Raw genomic sequence first — 20,562 nt, forward strand, 5'->3', positions numbered from 1 at the left:
AATGGAAGGGGAGAGGGAGTGGGAAAGGGGAGGGTTGCGGGTGGGAGGGAAGTTTGGGGGGGAAACCATTGTAACCCATAAGCTGTACTTTGGAAATTTATATTCATTAAATAAAAGTTAAAAAAAAATCCTTATGTTTACTGGGTCAAGGACTCAGCTAGCTAATGGAATTTCTCAACTCTACACCTTACTTTGATTCCGGAGACATGGCTTACATGTGAAGGGAATGCTGCTGGCCTTTTCCCCTCTAGAATGTCTTTACACTTACTGAAAGGGCTTTTATATATACTGGGTCATCTGATCCTCCAGGTAATCCTTTGAAGCAAATTTGTAAACCAATCGTTACCTCCACTTACAGTTAGAAGAACACTGAAGCTGAACTGTGACCAGTTTTAGAATTTCTAAGTGTAGTGTCAGTATAAGCCCATACTCATTCTGTTTATAATTAGTGGCCAGTTCTGTTGCTGTGTTCATGGGATCTGTGGAAACTACTGAAAGACAGTACCATTGCCCTTACGAGAACACCCAACCCCTGGTTTTGGTCAGAAAGGAGAATCTTCCAGAAGAGTGGATACCTGGATTGTGGATTCTTGAGTCTTCATGTCCTGGGGGTATTCTTCGATGTCCTCCTGAACTTTATGCTGGAACTCCTCACTTGCGCCCTCACTCTACCTCTTCTTTCTCTCCCATTGTGGACCCTTGATTCTCTTTGGAAAGTTAATGAATGTAAATCTTCCGGAAGTCTCTATCCTGTGGAGAACAATTGACAAAATAATCATAGGGAATGTAGGGGACTACAGTACCCCTTACCGCCATTGTGGTAGCTTCTGCGCTGTTGCTGGCTTGTGATACTGTGTGCTCCACTTGAGATGACTGACCTTACATGGCATCTCATGCAACTCCCCTGACACTTGAGTCTTAGTCTTTTCATTAAATGAAAGTCCCTCCCTTAATGCCCACCATCTAGGAACAACCTTCTGTATATATAAACAATTTCCAGATCATGACCAACATAGCCTCTAGCATAATATGTATTTGACCCCAGTATACAAGCAGTGGTTTCAATCCTCTTGATGAGAAATCAAGACAACCTGCTCCATATGGGTGTATGTGTGTGTGTGTGGCAAAAAGCTTACAGGAAGATTTACTAATACATATTAGGTAACTGCAGGCCATTCCTTCAAATTAACTATAATGCAAAGGAATTAGGGATTATCTTCCATCTGCTGGTTCGCTCCCTAAATGGCATCAACAGCTTGGTCTGGGCCGGGCCGAAGACAGAAGTTCAACAACTCCATCCTTGTCTCCCACATGGGTGGCAGGGACCCAAGCACTTGGGCCATCTTCTGCTGCCTTCCCAGGCACATTGACAGGAAGCTGGATCCAGAAGCAGAGCAGCTGAGACGCAAACCAGTGCTTCTACGTGGAATGCCAGCATCACAGGCAGCAGCTTATCCTGTTGCTCTGTGACCAGCACCAGATAGTATATATAAATGAATCAGTTATCACTAAAGAGCACTGAGGTATGTCTTACAGTGTCTGAAGTCAGTTTGTTTTCATGCCTATTTACCTCTCAGTGTGAAGCAAAGGGGGGGTGGGGGAGGTCTGTGCCAAGTTGTACATTATTTTGTTTCTCTGTAATTACAGTTGCAATGTAGTTTTTTTTTTAAGATTTAATTATTTATTTTGAAAGAGTTACAGAGAGAAGGGAGAGACAGAGAGATCTTCCATCTGCTGATTCACTTCCCAAATGACTGTAACGGCCAGGGCTGAGCCAGGCCGAAGTCAGGAGCCAGAATCTTCATCTGGGTTTCCCACAGGGGTAGCATGTGTCCAAACAGTTGGGTCATCCTATTCTGCTTTTCTCAGGCCATTATCAGGGAGCTTGATCAGAAATGGAAGAGCCAGGACGTGAACCAATGCCCAAAGGTGATGCCAGCATCGCAGGCAGCAGCCTTAACAGATATGCTGTAATGCCGTCCCTGCAGTGTAAGTCCTAGAAACGTTCTAATAACTTATGCATCACACTGCAAAACAGTTATAAATGTACCAGCAACTGATTCAGACTCCCACCACAGGGATGTAGTTTTGGCATTAATCTTGAAACAAAATTCCCATTTTATTTTCCTGGGGAAAAAATAGCACATGTCCTTGGTTAAAACTGAACTGAGCTCATTTGTTTTCAGTTCTTTTATTTGGGAAGTGCCAGAGGATATTTCTTCCAAGGACTTATCTCCCCCCACACTCCATATTATTGCTGTTACAAAAAATTTGGAGACATTTGCAGATTGGCTTTAATTCTTTCTTTGAAGTAATTGTGATCCTTGCAAATTCATGTAATAGAGTTCTAGTCTTTATCTGTTGCTTTTTATCTAAAGACAGGAGCTTCTGCTTGTATTGTTTTAAAATTAGCTGCTAGCGTATTTTTTTAAGAAACCTCTTCTTTAATGAGTACAAATTTCATAAGTATACCTTTAGGAATATATGATTCTTCTCAAAATACCTGCACTCCCACCCCCAGTGAGGTGCTTACCTTTTTGCCTCCAACTGTGTTTTCCTTCCTCTTTCTTATTCATGGGAGCTTTTAACTATTTGACCTTGTGCAATAATTCCATTAACATAGAAATGGAGGATTATTTGAACATATATTGGTGCTGCTTTGGGAGAAATTGTACTGATTTCCTGTACTAGTTTGTGCCTGAAAGAAAAGGAGCAGATCTTGTTCCAAACTTGCATTTAGGAAGGAATAACTTAGCAAGTGTATCTTTAGAAGTGGTGTACAGTTCCCTTGACAAAAGTAGTAATATATTCTTGTGCAGTAGATGGCGCAAACATTCCCTCAAAACAGAACATTTTGTCTACTGAATAAAGCAGGTGGCAGCATTTAAGTAGAATTAAGTAATCTTCAGAACATTTTTTTTTAAAAAATGTAAAAGGAAAAGGTTAGAAGAGGGTGAAGTGGTAATTCATTTTGGACACATCAAACTTGTCAAGACACTTTATCAAGTTAATATAGAAAAACTTTAATGTTTAGCAGTAGCTAAATAATGAGTTATTACAAGGTCAGTTCTAACCAAAACTGAGACTTGAAATTCTGAATACTAGTTGTAAATGCTAAAAGCTCTTTATTTTTTCTGTTGACTGTCTAGATTTCATTTTTCTTTGTATCCCTCTTTCATCGGTAGTACAACATTACACAAACCTTGTCTAGTGAATCTCAATCTTGTTGGACATGGGTGCACATTACTACCCAATTTATTTTGCTATTCATTCTCTAAATAATTAATGTATATGAGGGAGAGACTGAATTTCAGACTGTGTTTTCCTGTTAGTAATCTAGAATTTTTTAGTTGGTTGATAAATACAAATCTCTTAAGAACCTAAAGAATTCAGTCACTTAGAAACATAAAATATGTACTCTATAGAAATATTGTGTGTACCTGGTGTATAAAAAGAGATAACCTTTGTTGTGATTTTACCCTTTGTGATATCATAGATACACAAATACTTTATTTTAGAAAAAAAGAACTAGTACAGATTTTACACAGTGATTAAGTTGCTGCTTGGGATGCCTGTGTCTCATATCAGATTGCTTGGTTTGAGTCCTGGTCCTGCTTCCCACCTAGCTTACCACTGAGATACACCCTGAGAGACAGCAGGTGATGGCTCCAGTACTCAGATGGGGAACCCCAACTGGGGCCCTGTCTCCTGGCTACAGCATGGCCCAGCCCTGGCAGTGCAAGCATTTGAGAGTGAGCCAGGAGATTAAAGATCGATCCCCCACACCCTCTTGCCTTTCAAATAAAATTTTTAAAATAGGAATAGGTCCTGTTTGAAACATTTTTTTTTATTAAATGAGACAAAGCTGAAAATTCATCATCACTTCCCTCCCTGTGTTTTTTGAGCCCTTCAAAAAAGTTAGGTTAAAATATTCTTCCAAGTGTTCTACTATTACCACTACTTCTATTAATAATAATGTTGCCTTGATTTTCATTGTACTTTAGTTTCTTTTTCACCCAACATTCCCCTAGATTTTGCCCTAGATTTTTGTAACAACACTTAGCAGATACAAGGAGGTTCATTTGCTTGGGATGTCACGAATAATTAGCCTAAGACAGGAACCAACCAAAGGAAAGCTTTTTTGGTGACCAGCAAAGGATAGAGTCGGAAGGTGTAGTTCCCTAAAGAAACTGCCTCCCAAGAAGCAGCTTGCCAGGTTTTAGAGGAGGGGTTGAAGAGTGTCTGGGGAGCAGAAAACGAGAGGAAGGGAGCTGTTCCTTCTCATGCAATGTATGTCTTCATATAAAATCTCACCCCAACTGGTTTCTTGCAGCTATTCTTGTTTGTGGGCCCCCTGTGAGTGATGTTTCACAGTAAACTTTCCTGGAACATCCTGTGAGAAACAAGCTTAAAGGAGTCAACCTTTTCAGATTCCCTGCCCCTGTTCCTGTCCCTGTCCCTCGTTGCCAAAATCCTACATTCTTGGTTACAACACTGTCCTTTATAGTCAGGGAAAGTATTGTTCTTGTTTTACAAGTGAGAAAAGTGAAATCGGTGCCTAGCACCTAGTGATGTAAAGTTAGGGGACATTAGATGTAAGAGAATCATTCATTTGTGCCTCTCTTCCTCCGTGTGTTTTCTCCTTGTCTCCCTCCCCACCACCAGGGTGTTTTCATTCTTTCTTCCCTGTTTTGAAAATAAATGCCATGTAATTCTGCATCCCTGATATTTGTGAAGAGAAATCCTGTCCATTCCTATGATATTACTGGCCTCTCTTCCCTCTCTGCATTTTTTTTTTTTATTTTTGACAACAGAGTGGGCAGTGAGAGAGAGACAAAGAGAAAGGTCTTCCCTTACCGTTGGTTCACCCTCCAATGGCCGCTGCGGCTGGAGTGCTGCGGCCGGCGCACCATGCTGATCCGAAGGCAGGAGCCAGGTGCTTCTCCTGGTCTCCCATGGGGTGCAGGGCCCAAGGACTTGGGCCATCCTCCACTGCACTCCTGGGCCACAGCAGAGGGCTGGACTGGAAGAGGGGCAACCGGGACAGAATCCAGTGCCCTGATCGGGACTAGAACCTGGTGTGCCGGCGCCACAAGGCGGAGGATTAGCCAAGTGAGCTGCGGCGCCGGCCTCTCTCTGCATTTTTATAACTACCTGATTGGTTAGCTTGAGAAAAGAAACTGGGCGCTGAATAGATTAGCCCTTTGCCCCTCCTTTGTCCCTTGAAAGTAAGTTGTCCACAGGAGAAACCTCTGCCTAAGTCTGTCATGGGAGTGTGAGGCCCATGGCTGTTGTGTGCAGCACTCCCTGTGACTGGGAAAGTATGTCTAACCTTAATACTTAGCCTCATGAAAAAACCCAGTTCTTACAGAAATAAACTACGTTCTTAAATATTGTCTTTGTTAGCATGAAAGTTCATATTTTATCCTTTATCTGTCAGTGCTTTTGTCTTAAGTCAATTTGTTCAGAACTCTGCCAGTAAAAGCACTGAATTGTTCCTCTTCTTTGGAGATTCCAATAATATTCATGTATCCAAAAATTTAAGTGTGTTAGTGGAAATTAGAAATCAAATATCATCCTGCAATAGTTACACATAAGCATATTCTATTGCATTTTGACTAAAAGGCTTCTGTGATGCTGTGAGGTTGGGTCTGTTTTCAGCGTGGGTTCAAAGGCCCTGAGAAGTCCATCCTTGGGACAGAGAGATTTGAAGTGTGCTGGACTCTTGAAACACTCCACCTGCTTTCATAATGCCACTCCATGCTTCTTTTAGGATTGCACCTCATCTATTAAATTAAAATTTAGAACCGTCTTCTCCTAAAGCTTTTTGAATACTCTATATCCAACTAAATACAACAGTACCAATTGTATGGAAAATCCAAAGGCTATACAAAACTTTTTTTTCTACTTTGCGTATCCTGTAAATCTTTGGCAAAAATATACTTTTTTTTTTTTTTTACATTTTTAAGCTTTTATTCAATGAGAGAAATGCATAGGAGAGTGAGGGCCCTGTCTAAAGGAGAGAGGTAAATGTGGGTTCATACTGAGTACCAGGAAGCAGCCACTTGGAGGAGCATCTAGGCCAGGAAGCATAAGGTGGGTGGCCCAAAGGCCATGCGCCCTGGAGGAACAGGGCCACAGAGGCCCCTGACTGGCAATAGGCCAAGGAAAGGAAGGGGCAGGCACAATGTGTACCAGGCTTTTAATCCACTTCCAAAGGGGAGTGGTTAATTAATCCGATTGGCCAGTGAGTGCACAGGTGTGACCAGGTAGAGGCGTGAGGTCACACAGGGGCGAAGTGAAGGCGTGGTCTTCCAGCTTACAAACCTAATCAATTTTAACCTGAAGATATACTTTTTTTATTGTGTTTTTATCATGATTGATTATCATGAGAAATCCGAGAACAGACACAGAGATTTGTAAAATGTAAAGGTGCAGTACTAGGCAGTGAGGATACTGTGGCTTGTCCTTGTGGAGTTTTCAATCCTTGACTGCAGATATGACTGGACACAAAGCATACATTTGAAGTTCCAGGGACTTAGTTAACAAGGCTGTCAGGAGGCATTCAAATCCTTTGTAAATCAGTGGCTTGAAGATATCCCTCCAAAATGGAGTGTTTCATAGCTCTCCCAAAATGTCCTCATTAAGACCAGACAGCAACATTACAGGAGAAGCAACTATTCAAGAATCAGGCTGGCGCCGCAGCACACTAGGCTGATCCCCTGCCTGCGGCATCGGCACCCCGGGTTCTAGTCCTGGTCGGGGTGCCGGATTCTGTCCCGGTTGCTGCTCTTCCAATCCAGCTCTCTGCTGTGGCCCAGGATTGTAGTGGAGGATGGCCCAAGTGCTTGGGCCCTGCACCTGCATGGGAGACCAGGAGGAGGGACCTGGCTCCTGGCTTCAGATTGGCACAGCGTGCCAGCTGTAGGAGCCATTTGGGGGGTGAAACAACGGAAGGAAGACTTTTTCTCTGTCTCTCTCTCTCTCTCTAACTCAGCCTGTCAATAAAAAAGAATCAAATATAGTCCTTGGTTACTGGGATCCAGCTTGTAAAGAAAACTATTCTTTTTAAATATAAATCTTTAATCTTTATAGATTCCTGGTGAAAATATGTTAGAAGTGAAGAAGGTAGTTTAATTATAACTAGGATATTAATTTCGAACAATGTAAAACTTTAATCATATGATTTTATTGCTTAAAGGTCCATTAGCAATATTCTGGTACAGCTAATTTCCCCAAATGTGTGCTAGAGAACATGACTCCTATAAGGTGTTCTACAAACAAGACTCTATCTTGGAGACACTGAATACAGTGTTCTCCCCCATACCTTTCCCAATCTTCATGTCTCATTGCACATGTCCTCCAAAGCTTCTTAGAAGTTTTCATCCACAGAACCTGTTAAGAGGTGTCAGTGCTGTGGCACAGCAGATTAAAGCCCTGGCTTGAAGTGCCAGCATCCCATATGGGCACCAGTTTGAGTCCTGAATGCTGCACTTCTGATCCATCTCCCTGCTAATGTGCCTGGGAAAACAGTGGAGGATAGCCCAAGTCCTTGGGCCCCTGCACCTACATGGGAGACCTGAAGGAAGCTCTTGGCTCCTGGCTTCATTTTGGCTCAGCACAGGCCATTGTGGCCATTTAGGGGAGTATACCAGCCCCCCCCCCTCCCCCGCCACTTCTGTAACTCTGTCTTTCAAATAAATAAAATGGGTCAGGTAAGGAAAGTTGTTCAGAATACTCTTAGGAATTTTTTCCTCTTTTATCCAAGTCTGAGATATTTCTCTTAAAAAAGATTTATTTATTTAAAAGGCAGAGTGACAGATGGGGTTGAGGGAGAGGGAGAGACTGAGATTTTCCATCCACTAGTTCACTCCCTAGATGGCTGCAACAGCTGGGGCTGGGCCAAGCTGAAGCTAGGAGAGAGAAGCTCCATCTGGGTCTCCCACCTCAGTGGTAGGGGCCCAAGTACTTGGTGCATCATCCACTGCCTTGCCAAGGCACATTACAGAGAGAGCTGTATCAGAAGCAGATCAGTTGAGACTTGAACCAGCTCCCTGATATTGGGATGCTAGCATTGCAGGCTGTGGCTTAAACCCTGTGCAACAGTGCCAGCCACTAAGATATTTCTTTACTTTTAACAAGACAATGAAGCTTCTACAGGTGAAGAACAATTGAGGGAAAATGTGAAACCATGCTTTATAAAATATGCCTTCTGTGGCAGAATATATTAATTAACTTTAGCCATTCTGTGATGAATACATATTTGAAAACATGTATACCATTAATATATACCACTTTCATTTTTCAATTCTAAGAAACATACTTTTAAAAAGGAGACCCTAACATTTTTAAAACCTTATAAATGTCAAAATTGGAGAGATCCTGAAGCCATTTAAAAACACACAGAGGCACTTGTTCTGTTAATTTATGTAGAAGAGAATACTGATGACAGTTGTCAGTGATAAAAATCATGAAAACTGCCTTTTTCATAAAAGAGTTCTCTGCACAGTTTCATTCAGTTAGATTGTTTGGCTTGTGTTTAATTTTTTTTAAGATTTTATTTATTTACTTGAGAGATACAGACAGAGGGAGAGACAGAGATAAAGGTCTTCCCTAAAGGGCTACAATGGTTGGAGCTAGGCTGATCCAAAGCCAGGAGCTTCTTCTGGGTTTCCCACCTTAGTGCAGGGGCCCAAACACTTGGGCCATCTTCCACTGCTTTCCCAGGCCATTAGCAGAGAGGTGGACTGGAGTGGAGCAGCCAGGATTCTAACTGGAGCCCATATGGGATGCCTGTACTGCAGGTGGAAGTTTAGCCTATTAAGCCACAGAACTGGTCCCATATTTAGATACTTAACAGTACTTTTCATGTAGCTACTCATAGAATTTTCCCAATTTGGTTTTGTATCCAGGTGACATGCATAGACATTTATAGTGAACACCTCTTAGAGAATGACCAGTTAGGTCTTGATAGCTGAGGCTAGAATGGGGCTTTATGGTCTTGTTAGCAGTTTGCTTCTTTGCCACTGTTGATTTTCTAGAGTGTGCAGTAACATGCGCGTACACACACACACACACGCACGGCAGAGCAACAGAGAGAAGGAAAGACATCTGCTGATTTACTGTCTAAATGGCTGCTACAGCCAGGGCTAGGACAGAGTGAACCAGGAGCTAGAAACTTCATCCAGAACTCAAGCACTTGGGAGATATTCCACTGCTTTCTCAGGTGCATTATCAGGAAGCTAGATTGGGAGTGGAGCAGCCATTACTCAAACCGCCACACTGATATGGTGTGCTGGTGTTGTAAACAGTGGCTTAACTGACTATGCCACAATCCTGACCCAGGCATGCTAATTTTTAAGATAGTTTTTATCCTATAACCTGCTATACTTTTCTGATATTTGAGATTTAACTATCAGAAGGTAAAACTTCTCAGGGAAAAGAAAAATGGCAGTTTTTACATTAGTGATTCCACAAAATGTGATACCTAAAATAAATGGGGGCCGGCACTGTGGCATAGTGAGTAAAGTCGCCGCCTTGCAGTGCCGGCATCCCATATGGGCACCAGTCGAGTCCCCGCTGCTCCACTTGCGATCCAGCTCTCTGCTATTACCTGGGAAAGCAGTAGAAGATGGCCCAAGTCCTTGGGCCCCTGCACCCACGTGGGAGACCCAGAAGAAGCTCCTGGCTTCTGGCTTTGGATCGGTGCAGCTTCGGCCATTGCAGCCATCTGGGGAGTGAACCATCAGATGGAAGACCTCTCTCTCTCTCTGCCTCTCCTTCTGTCCCTGTGTAACTCTGACTTTCAAGTAAATAAATAAATCTTTAAAAAAAAATAAATAAATGAAGAACTACTTTATTCAAGTTTACTATGTCTCCTGTTTGTATAGCACGGACATTTAACTTCTTGCTCAGCAGAATGAAGTTTTGGTTTTTCTTCCATAGTCGTTTCTCTCAGAACAGATCCATAATTTTACTTGGTGAAGATGCTTTCCTGAGCTCCCCATAACTTGTACTCTTTCCTCTAAGAATTCAGGAAAGTTTTTACTTCTAGGTGTCTTAATGTTCAGTTTCTTTTCTCATGCTTAACTAAAAACAAAACCAAAAAAAAAAAAGGGGGAGGGTGATAATCTTGTGGGGTTAAATAAAAGACAGAATGCAGGGAAAGGATGGTTCCTTTTATGTAAGCAGCAGAGAACGTGCAGGGATGACTGCAAGTGCCTGAGGGCATTTGGTCCCTGTTGGTTTTCACATCAAATGCAATGGTGCCCACAGATAGCCTGTATTGTTGTCAGTTAAATGGGATCATGAGTGTCTGAAAGGTGTTTGAGAATGAACCGAAAATCATTTTCACAAGTGGATGATTACTTCTGCCACATGTTAACCGAACTCCATCAGAATGGCCCAGATTTTTGAGCCTGCATTAATTGCTCTTTCAACCTTGACTGAGGTTTCCCTTTAAGAAAGCCCTTTCCAGGACTAAACTACTCTATATATTGATTTTTTTCTTTCTGTATTTTTCCATGAAAAATAAAAGCTTATAGAAGAAAAGACTTTATCATTCATCATGTAGATTGATTGTTCTGTTCCTTGGAATAAAGAGCTAGACTCATAAGTGATCCACCAAAGTAATACCTCTTTTTCTTTCAAGCACCAAATAATTCTCATCTTCTGTATACAATTATGTTTTTCAAATATTCATTAGTGATGATTTTTCATCATAAAGTAAAACCATGAACCTCACAGCATGGACTCAGTGCAAATAAATTGTCATATTCTCCATTCTATTAGAACTGTATGCCACCATTCTAATTGAAACCAAACTACAATATTTAGTAATAGGTTTGGAGAATCTTTGTGTGTTGAAGTATTCTTTGAACAGTATTCAAGTTGGATATGTTTTTTAAAGTTCTTTCAAAGTGTATGACCAACTTCTTTATTTCGTGTTACTATTTTCTATTTCCAACTGTCAGAGAGAAAATATTATCTGTGTCATTACTATTGCTAGAATAATTAGTATATATTCTAGATGAAATGTATTCTTGAAATTTCATAAATTATTATAATTATGTATATATATATATCAGAGAATATATAGTATTTATATAAAATGACTTAACTTATTAGTAAAAATTATTTCTAAGGGATTTTGTCTTAATTTTAATATATTCAGGAGAGTTCCATGTAAAAATAAGCACTTAAAATAATTTAATAAGCATTGCTTATTATTAAATTTTGATGAAATATAAACTGTTTATTTGAAATTCAACAAAAATATGCATAGTGATTATGTCACTTTTTGTTTTGCTTGAAAATTTTTACCAAACTTCATTTAAGTCAACAAATCTATTATTGAGAGCCATTCTGGGGAATTCATAAAGATGGTTTTTGTATTCAAATAAAAGCTCTTAGAAGTAACCTGTGGTGTATCTTCCAGCTGGCTTATCAACAGATGACTGTTGTAAGGACCATGTTGATATGAAACAGGTTGTGTAATTTTTAATGTTATGACCACCTATATCACTATTGATATACAAGATGAAAAAATATGTTTTTTATTTTGCTGGAAGGAACTATTGCAACCTGAGATTTAGTCATTTCCTTTCAAAAAATTCAAATGGACAAACACATAATTCTGTTATTTATTTTTACTTAATAGTGTAGCACATATTCTGTGCATCTGATCATATTTTAAATATAGAACCAAAAATCTTAAAGTTCACTTTCTCATCTCTCTGATACTTGAGGATACAGTATAACCTAGGAATAGTTAGAAATAAAAAACAAGTCATGGGTGGATGAAACATTGGTAAGCAGTTGTGTTGTCTTGTTTCTTAATACTGATACATGTTTCCTTGGACCAAATAGTGCTTTGCATTAGAAATAACTTTAGAAGAGGAATGAATATTTTAAAAATATTGCTGTGTTTATGATTGATGAAACCAAATACTTCAAGACTTTACTTCTATGTGTTAAATCCTTTGTGTCAATGCTACTAATTTCTTTGTTACCTAATCTCATGAAAGAAGAGAAGATTTAAAAGTTAAACAGGCATTTTTTTTTCTTTTTTGCTCAAATGGAATGACTTCTTAATATGTTATTTAAGTTGGATGTTTTGGTGAAAGCACACAGTTTTAAATAGTACCTGAGCAGTTATTTCTAAATAATCTAAAATACTCTAATTACAAGAGTATTGTGATGCTTTAGAAATATTTCAGTGGGAATTTAATGCAAATTAGCATGGAAATATATGTGTGTGAAATGTGTTCAATAGAATATCTCTCTTATTCCTACTCAGCTCATTCTTGGCTCAAATTTAACCTTGGTTAGGGAATTTTATCCTAGGGTATATTCTAATGGTGTACTGGAGTCTGTAGCATGACAGAGAAAACTGGTGGTATTTGTGTTTTTTCTTTTTTTATCCATTCCTTATTTAACTGAAAGAATTTAGCAAAGATGAGAAACAAATGTTATTTGAAACTAAATTCTGTGAGTTGATGAAAATGAATAATGTTGAAAGCCTTGCCCGTCCCCCCAAAATCTGTTTTTCTCTTTAAAATAAGGTGAAGAAAATCAGTATACCCATTAGAGAATTCTTTTACATGCTGTGTGATAAATACTTATTTTATTGGGTAACATTATAAATTGTCACATAAAACCCAGTTAAATGTCGTTCCCAGTTTGAGTGGAATTTGGCAGATATGATTTACATACACTTAAAAAATAACTTTTTCATTTGAGTTAATCATACACTTGAGAGGGAGCTAGTAATGACTCAGCTGGTTACAACATACTCTGGGAGAATACAGCTGCAGAGCAGACCCGTGGGCAGATCCATCATAGCCAGCCAAGGTATTTCACTCCAGGATGACAAGTACATTTCTTGGATGATTTTCTTCTGTATCTCTATTTGATAGAATCATAGTTCATAGTGCAGTAAAAAAACCAATTTGTGCCGAATTTGGATGACAAGAAAATATAAAAACTAGATTTGCAAGGATGCACTGGACTATTTTTATGGAGCAAGTAAATAGTAATCAAGTGTCTGTTTAATTATTACTGTTGTCAGATAGCTAAATTTAGTCCGATCAGCAGTACCTTTTCCTTTTACGGCATTATGCAGCTATAATTGATGTTTGTGATAATGACCCTGAGATGCTGCAGGGTTCTTTATAAATCATTAATGAAAGATCAAATTATGTTTTATGAGTATTTGATGTTAAGTCAATTTATTATGATTTCTGTAAAACCTGGCTACAGGTGTAGATTCAGTCTCTCTATATAGAGGAACCCATTTTTCAGTGATAAAGGATACTTGGACATTGCTGTTCAGGTGAAATGAACAGATCCTGCTGCCTAGCATAACATGATATCAGGTTAAATGTAACATTCCTGTATTTTCTACAGTGAAAAATAATCTTTTGAACCTTAAATATCATTTTAAAAATGTATTTCCCCACACTGAGCCCTAAAAAGACAGGACAGGGATTGAACAACAGTGCTGAGCATGAAGATGGATTTGCATTTGTTTTATAGAACTTTTCTAATAAATTAAATGCCTAATTTACCAAATATCTGGGTGATCTTGACCCTTTTTTCCTCACTCCTTCACATTCCCATCCAAGCACAGATGACAAAATGACCAACCTACATAGAACTTAAACTGCTTCAGATTCCAAAATGTAAGAAAAGTCTTGAAAACTGGGAACCCCACTTAACTATGAAAACCTGCAGGAATCCTCATCTGTACTGAGAAAAGAGGCAAATGCTTTCTACAGGTTATTTCAGCAGGTTTGCAAGAAAATGGAATGGCAAGATAATTTTATTTTGATGCAAATGAATTTTGAAATTTATAAGGGGATGTTCTCATATGAATTTTCCACCAACTTTCTGAAGACCCTTATATTTGGTCTAGGTATTCATCTTAGTCATACCAGAAATATTTATAGTAACATCATGACTATTATCCAAAATACTTAATAATAGTAACCTTTCTGATTACAGAAGTAAGATGTAGCAGTTATTGTATGGCCAGGTGGATAGGATGCCAATTAAAATGCCCACATTCCCGTATGGAGTACCAGGGTTTGATACCTACTCTAGTTCCTGATTTCAACACTCTGCTAATGCAGATCTTAGGAGGAAGTAGTGATGGGTTAAGTAATTGGGTCCCTGATAACCCATGAGGCAGGCATAGATTTGAGATTTCAGATCTCAGCTTTGGCCTCTGTCCAGGGTCCTGTCACAGGCATTTGGAAAGTGAAACAGCAGGAGGAAAAAAATACTTTTTCTTTCTGCCTTTGAAATAGTAATTTTTAAGTGATATGTGTTGTCATACATTGCCAATGATGGTAAAAAATATTGTTGTCACTTTGGAAAATAATTTGCAATCTGTTATATACATGCATTTGCTTTTTTTAAAGTATGTATTTATTTGAAAGGCAGATTTGCAGAAAGGCAGAGGTAGAGAGAGAGAGAGAGAGGTCTTCCATCCTCTGGTTTTCTCCCAGGATGGCCACAGTGATCGGAGCTGGAACCAGGAGCTTCTTCTGGATCTCAAGGACTTGGGCCATCTTCTATTGCTTTCTCTGGCCATAGCAGAGAGCTGGATCAGAAATGGAGCAAGCAGGACACAAAGTAGTGCCTCTATAGGATGCCAACACTGCAGGCAGCAGCTTTACATGCTACACCACAGCACCAGCCCCCAGCACTTTCAGTGTGACCCAGCATTCCCACTCGTAGATATTTATCCAGGAGAAATTAAACATATGGCTATTAAAGATTTGTATACAAATGTGTATGGTACCTTTATTTATTATATTCAAAAGGATAGAAACAACGCAAATGCCCAGCAGCAACTTAAGGGATAGACACATTGAGTTTATACAGTGGAATAAATTACTTAGCATCAAAAGGAATGGACTCCTAAGACAACAAACATAAGTGTTTTATGCAGAAGTGTTTTATGAGATGAAAGGAGTCAAAGGCAAATGGAGAAGTACCATATAATTTCTAATTTACGAGATCTTGAAAATGAAAAATGATAAGGTCACAAATCAGTGGTTTCTAGAGCTGGGGCTGTGAGAAATGTATTGACCACAGGGCATAAGGAAAATCTGGGGGTGATGGAAATGTTCTATACTGTGGTGTGGTTATGACTGTCAATATTCAATTAAGTGAACACCTAAAACAAGTGAATTTTATTTATGTAAACCATACCAATAAACCTTACTTTAAAAAAAGATGTAGGGGCAGTGGTTAAGCTGCCTCTTGGGTTGTTTGCATTCTATATCAAAGTATCCAGGTTTGAGTCCCTTGTTCAGGCCCCAGTTACTGTTTCCATTAAAGTTTTCTGCTGATGGACACCTTGGGAGACAATAGGTGATAGCTCCAATAGTTGGGTCCTGAACTTTAGTATGAGAAACCTAGATTGAGTTCTGGGCTCCTGTCTTCAGACTACCCTAGCTCAGCCCCTAAATAAATTGTATTTTAAATTTTTTTTATTTGCATACATTTCATAAATACAACTTTAGGAACATAGTAATTCTTCCCACCATACCTGCTCTGCCACCCACACTCCACCACTCATCCTCATCCGTTTCCTGTTCCCAGTCTTGTTTTTTACTGAGATCTATTTTCATTTTTTATACACAGAATATTAACTCCATTCTAGGTAAAAAGTTCAGCACTTTGTGTGAACGAGAAAAAGAAAGAGAAAAAAATCAAAACAAACAAATTAAGAAAAGCTAAAAACAAAATATAAAAAAGAACAAAAATAGTCCAAAGACTGTTCAAAGTCATTGGATCTCAATGATAATTTTGCTTTTTTTTTTTTTGGAAACTTAATTATCTTTAAAGAGGAACCCAAGGATAATACATCATTTGCGAGCACACAGACATAACTATCATTTGTGTGACATAAGAATATCCTCCACTTAATACACTAAAACGAAGTAATTCTTTGAGAACAAGTTTTACTATTAAATTTCATAATACAGCTCCTTGAGGACAGAGGTCCTTCATGGGAAGTTAGTGCACAGTGATTCCTATTATTTGTTTGACAATTAACACTCTAATGTATGATGTCAGTGATCATCTGAGGCTCTTGACGTGAGCCTTCCTAGGCTATGGAAGCCTGTTGGATCCACAAACTCTTTCAGTATTTCAACAAGGTCAGAGGCAAAGTGGACATTCTCTCCTCCCTTCAGAGGAAAGTACATCCTTCTTTGGTGGCCACTTCTTCCATGGGGGTCTTGCCCACAGAGGTCCTTCATGTATAACATTTTTTTTTGCCACAGTGTCTTGGCTTTCCTTGCCTGAAATGCTTCCCTGGGCTTTTCAGCCAGACCAGAATGACTTAAGGGTTGATTCTGAGGTCGGAGTTCTACATAAGGTAATTGTCATTCTATGAGTCTGCTGTATAGACTGCTTCCCATGTTGGCACATTCATTCTTTTTTTAATTCTGCCTATTATTATTACCAAACACTTATCCTATTTATATGATCAACTTAGCACCTTTAAACAGACATAGTCAATGTAGAGATTGTAAAAATGCAGAAAAACAAGAGATGAATATGAAACTCTTCTTTAATCTCATATTAGCTATAGGCTCAAAATTTTGTTGCATTTTCTGGGGCTTTCCATACATATAAAATAAACTCATGCAACTGCTTTTTTAAAACTTAACATGGTAAGGCTTTTTCCTTGTCATTGGTAATGTCTTTTTTTGGGAGGTGGGGGACATCGTTTTTTTAAAATCTTTATTTATTTGAAAGACAAAGAGATAGATAGATAGATAGATAGATAGATAGATAGATAGATAGATAGATAGAGAAAGAGAGACAGAGAAGGGGGGGGAAGAGATGGAGAGAGAGATATCTTCCCTTTGCTGGTTGACTCCCCCAAAACCCACTACAGCCAAGGCTGGGCCAGCCTGAAACCAGGACCATAGACCTCCTTCTGGGTCTCCCTTGTGGAAGGCAGGGACCCAAGAATTCCATTCCTCATCTGCTGCCTTCTGGATTGGAAGCAGAGTAGCCAAGACTTAAACCAGGTACTTCAACGTCAGACTTGTGTGTCCCAACAGCAGCCTAGCCTGCTACACCACAATGCCTACCCCTTGACATCACTTTTAATGGCAAACTAATCATTCTTTACTGTTTACTAGATTGCTTTTAAGCTTTTACTCTTTAACAATATTAATGAGCTTTTCATTCTCATTTTTTTAACTTTTATTTAATGAATATAAATTTCCAGTGTACAGCTTATGGATTACAATGGCTTCCCCCTCCCATAACTTCCCTCCCACCCACAACCCTCCCCTCTCCTGCTCCCTCTCCCCTTCCATTCACATCAAGATTCATTTTCAATTCTCTTTATATACAGAAAATCAGTTTAGTATAAAGATTTCAACAGTTTGCACCCACATAGAAACACAAAGTGAAACATACTGTTTGAGTACTAGTTATAGCATTAAATCACAATGTACAGCACATTAAGGACAGAGATCCCACATGAGGAGCAAGTGCACAGTGGCTCCTGTTGTTGACCCAACAAATTGACACTCTAGTTTATGGTGCCAGTAACCACCCTAGACTGTCGTCATGAGTTGCCAAGGCTATGGAAGCCTTCCAAGTTTGCCGACTCTGATCATATTTAGACAAGGTCATAAAAGACAGAGTGAGGAGTTCATTCTCATTTTTAAAAATGTCTCTTATGCTGGGAATCTAATTTTGTACCAGTAGAAAAGTGATACTTGTTACCTAGTCCAAGAACTCATCCTTATAGAAAAAGAAACCTAATATTTTAAGTTAACTTTAATAAAACTTAATTTGATATGATTATCTCTTCTGATATATTTTATATATACCCATTTTTATATCATATTTTTTTCTGGCTAATGTGAAAACTTTAAGAGGATAGAAACTGTTTTCTTTTTTGCATGTCCCTTATACACAGTTAACCTTTTGCTGAGTGTTATTTCTTTTCTCTTCTCTGGATAGCCAGGAAGACTCTTCTGACCAATTATTTTATGGATATCTTTGACCAGTTGTCACTTTTGTATATATTTGATTGAATTCTTTCTTACAGCACAACAGCCCAAAATACTCAGGGTCCTACATTCAGATGCTTACCTTGGCTTCAGTCCCAAATTTTCTTTTATTCTATTTTTAATAACATCTACCACTGCATGCAACATGTGTGCATCCACCCACCCTTCTGCTTTATGTCTTTAGAGAAACAATACTTTTTCATTCCAAATTTTTCAATCTGTTGTTCTAGAACAATGATGTTGAAACTGTTTATGAAAGACCCTCAGTGTCAGCAAAAGTCACATTAACTTACTTGTGTTTATGGTTTGCATATCATTATTCACTTATGTGCAACTGAGTTGCCCAGCAGTCTATGAAACGACACTGAATGTGCTGAGAAGCAGACTGAGGGCTCAGGCAGAGGCTATTCCAAATGCCTCTGTGTCTCCCAGGCAGCTGTATGGTGCACATATTGCTAGTGCACTGTCACTGAGGTCATCTGTTATGTCCATAGTATCCAGCAGCCTGGGGTCATTGCTTTTACCTTGTAATTGGAGATTGTATTTTCTAAATTTTCAGGAATAGGAGAGAAAAGCATGGTCTAAAAATTGAAATATATGCATACATATTTCAGGAGGAGAAAAAAAGAAAAGGTAGAAGGAGAGCAACTAAACACCCATCACTAGAACAATAGGAAAGAAATTAGAATCTTGAGTAAGGGTAGGCAGAGGATTTTTGAGGGGACCTCCAGAAGCAACAGTAAACAGGTAGGAGGAGCAGTAGCCATCTCCTCTGGCCATTAAGTGAATCTGCATTGCAAGCTGAGATTTCAGCCATAGAAATTGTGAAAGAATCTCTAGAAACTTTAAGCCCCTAGGCAAACTGTTATCAATACTGCTCTTTTTGTAGCTTAGGATTGTGTATAATTAATATGAATAGCCTCTGCACTGTTAAACCTTCAATTCACATAAAGGAATTTTGATGAAATGGTGAAAAAAAAATCCTTACTTTTAAAATGAGGTCTCTACCTCCAAATATTCAGAAGGGGTTTATATGTTGTTCTGTGGCTCTCCACAAGCTCACACTCATTAATTTTTAATTTCTTTTTGCCTCCCGATATATTAGTGTATCCTTTAAAGTAATAGCAGAAGTTCTGTCCTCCAGTGATTGACCACTTTAATCATTTAAATTAGGGTTATAAATGTCAATGCCAAGTTAAAAGCCATGAAAGAAACTATGTTAAATTATACCAAGCCATCTTCATTATTGTCTGAATTTTACAGTTAAATAAATTTACAGTGATAGGCTTTCCTAAGTCAAGAAAATCTCATCATGATTGAACTGGTCGGGACCTTAGGAATCAACAAGTCCCAACCTGTCATTTGCTAGGTTAGGAAGTGGAAACTGAGACTGGTGCGGGCACGTTTCAGGGTTACCCAGCTGGATGGTGACCCTTCAACCTGGGTCCTTGACTGTACAACCAGTTCCTTCTCAGGCCATGTACTACTCAGCTCTGGTCAGCTGAGCAGTGAAGCACTTAGCACTTTGTCTCTCCTAAGAAATCATAGCCTTTATCTCTCTTAAGAAGTGTGTGGAAGGGTGAAATTCCAACTGGTTCTTTGGTCATCCTTTCTAACTCCTAGTAGGCCCAACTTGTGGTAAGAACTGACAAACTGATAAGGCACATAAAATCAGTTCCCTTGGAGGAGCTTCAGCCATTGTGTAACACAGAAGCTGCAGGCTGTCTCAGACGTGAAGTGAACTGAACTTTGACTTTAGGAGGCTGATCTCAAAAGTAAATACCTATGGAAGAAATATGATCACGTAGAACCACAACATTATTTGTGTAAAGTACAATTTTGTTTGCTTCTCTTACCAGATACCTGTATGCCCTTGGACAGAAAGTTTGGAAAAGATGGAAAAAGCGTTACTTTGTTCTTGTTCAGGTTAGTCATTTTTTTCTTGTTACTCTATCACTGTGGGACAGTTGTTTATGAACTTTTGTCTATGTGGGTCTTTCTATTAATATCCACTGTTTTAGAAGTTACAAGTGAAAAAAATTTAAATACTTGTTTTCAAATTAAAGTAGCAATGCTTTGTATGCTAATTCAAATAGCATTTTTCTGTGGAATAACTATGTTTGGGGGAAAAGGATTTCCTGAAATGTTTTACATTTTTGCATGTCTCTTTGTTGTTTGGTTTAATAGAATGTAGGTATATTCTCATATCAGGTTCTGCATTTAATTTGCTGCAATATCAGATGAATCCTTGTGTCTGGAAAACTCCACAATAAACTCATGAGAGAATAGAATGGAAAAGGCAAACAACTTCTGAATATTGTTATGGAAATAGCTTTGGCCTTATAAACCCCTGAAAGGATCTTGACGTTCTCTAGAATTCCAAGACCACTCCTTGAAGACCACTGTATAAACTATAGTACCCGTAATCACCCGTTTTATCCAAGTATGCCATACATATCACATACTGACATAAACATTTTTTGGAAGGCAGCTATGCTCACCACTATAC

The 20,562-nt window shown here is 38.8% G+C and overlaps 1 protein-coding gene across 5 annotated transcripts in view; it reads left to right on the forward strand.

The window, feature by feature from the left end:
• Positions 1-20,562, forward strand: part of CADPS2 (calcium dependent secretion activator 2) — a 628,355-nt gene that overhangs the window by 374,222 nt on the left and 233,571 nt on the right. For all 5 annotated transcript variants that reach the window (XM_062206262.1, XM_062205893.1, XM_062205984.1 and 2 more), the window contains exon 9: positions 19,913-19,979. In XM_062206262.1, the coding sequence (XP_062062246.1) occupies positions 19,913-19,979 (67 nt within the window). The remainder of the gene's footprint in view (positions 1-19,912; positions 19,980-20,562) is intronic.

Source organism: Lepus europaeus, chromosome 1 (assembly GCF_033115175.1).
Source record: "Lepus europaeus isolate LE1 chromosome 1, mLepTim1.pri, whole genome shotgun sequence".
Lineage (NCBI taxonomy): Eukaryota > Metazoa > Chordata > Mammalia > Lagomorpha > Leporidae > Lepus > Lepus europaeus.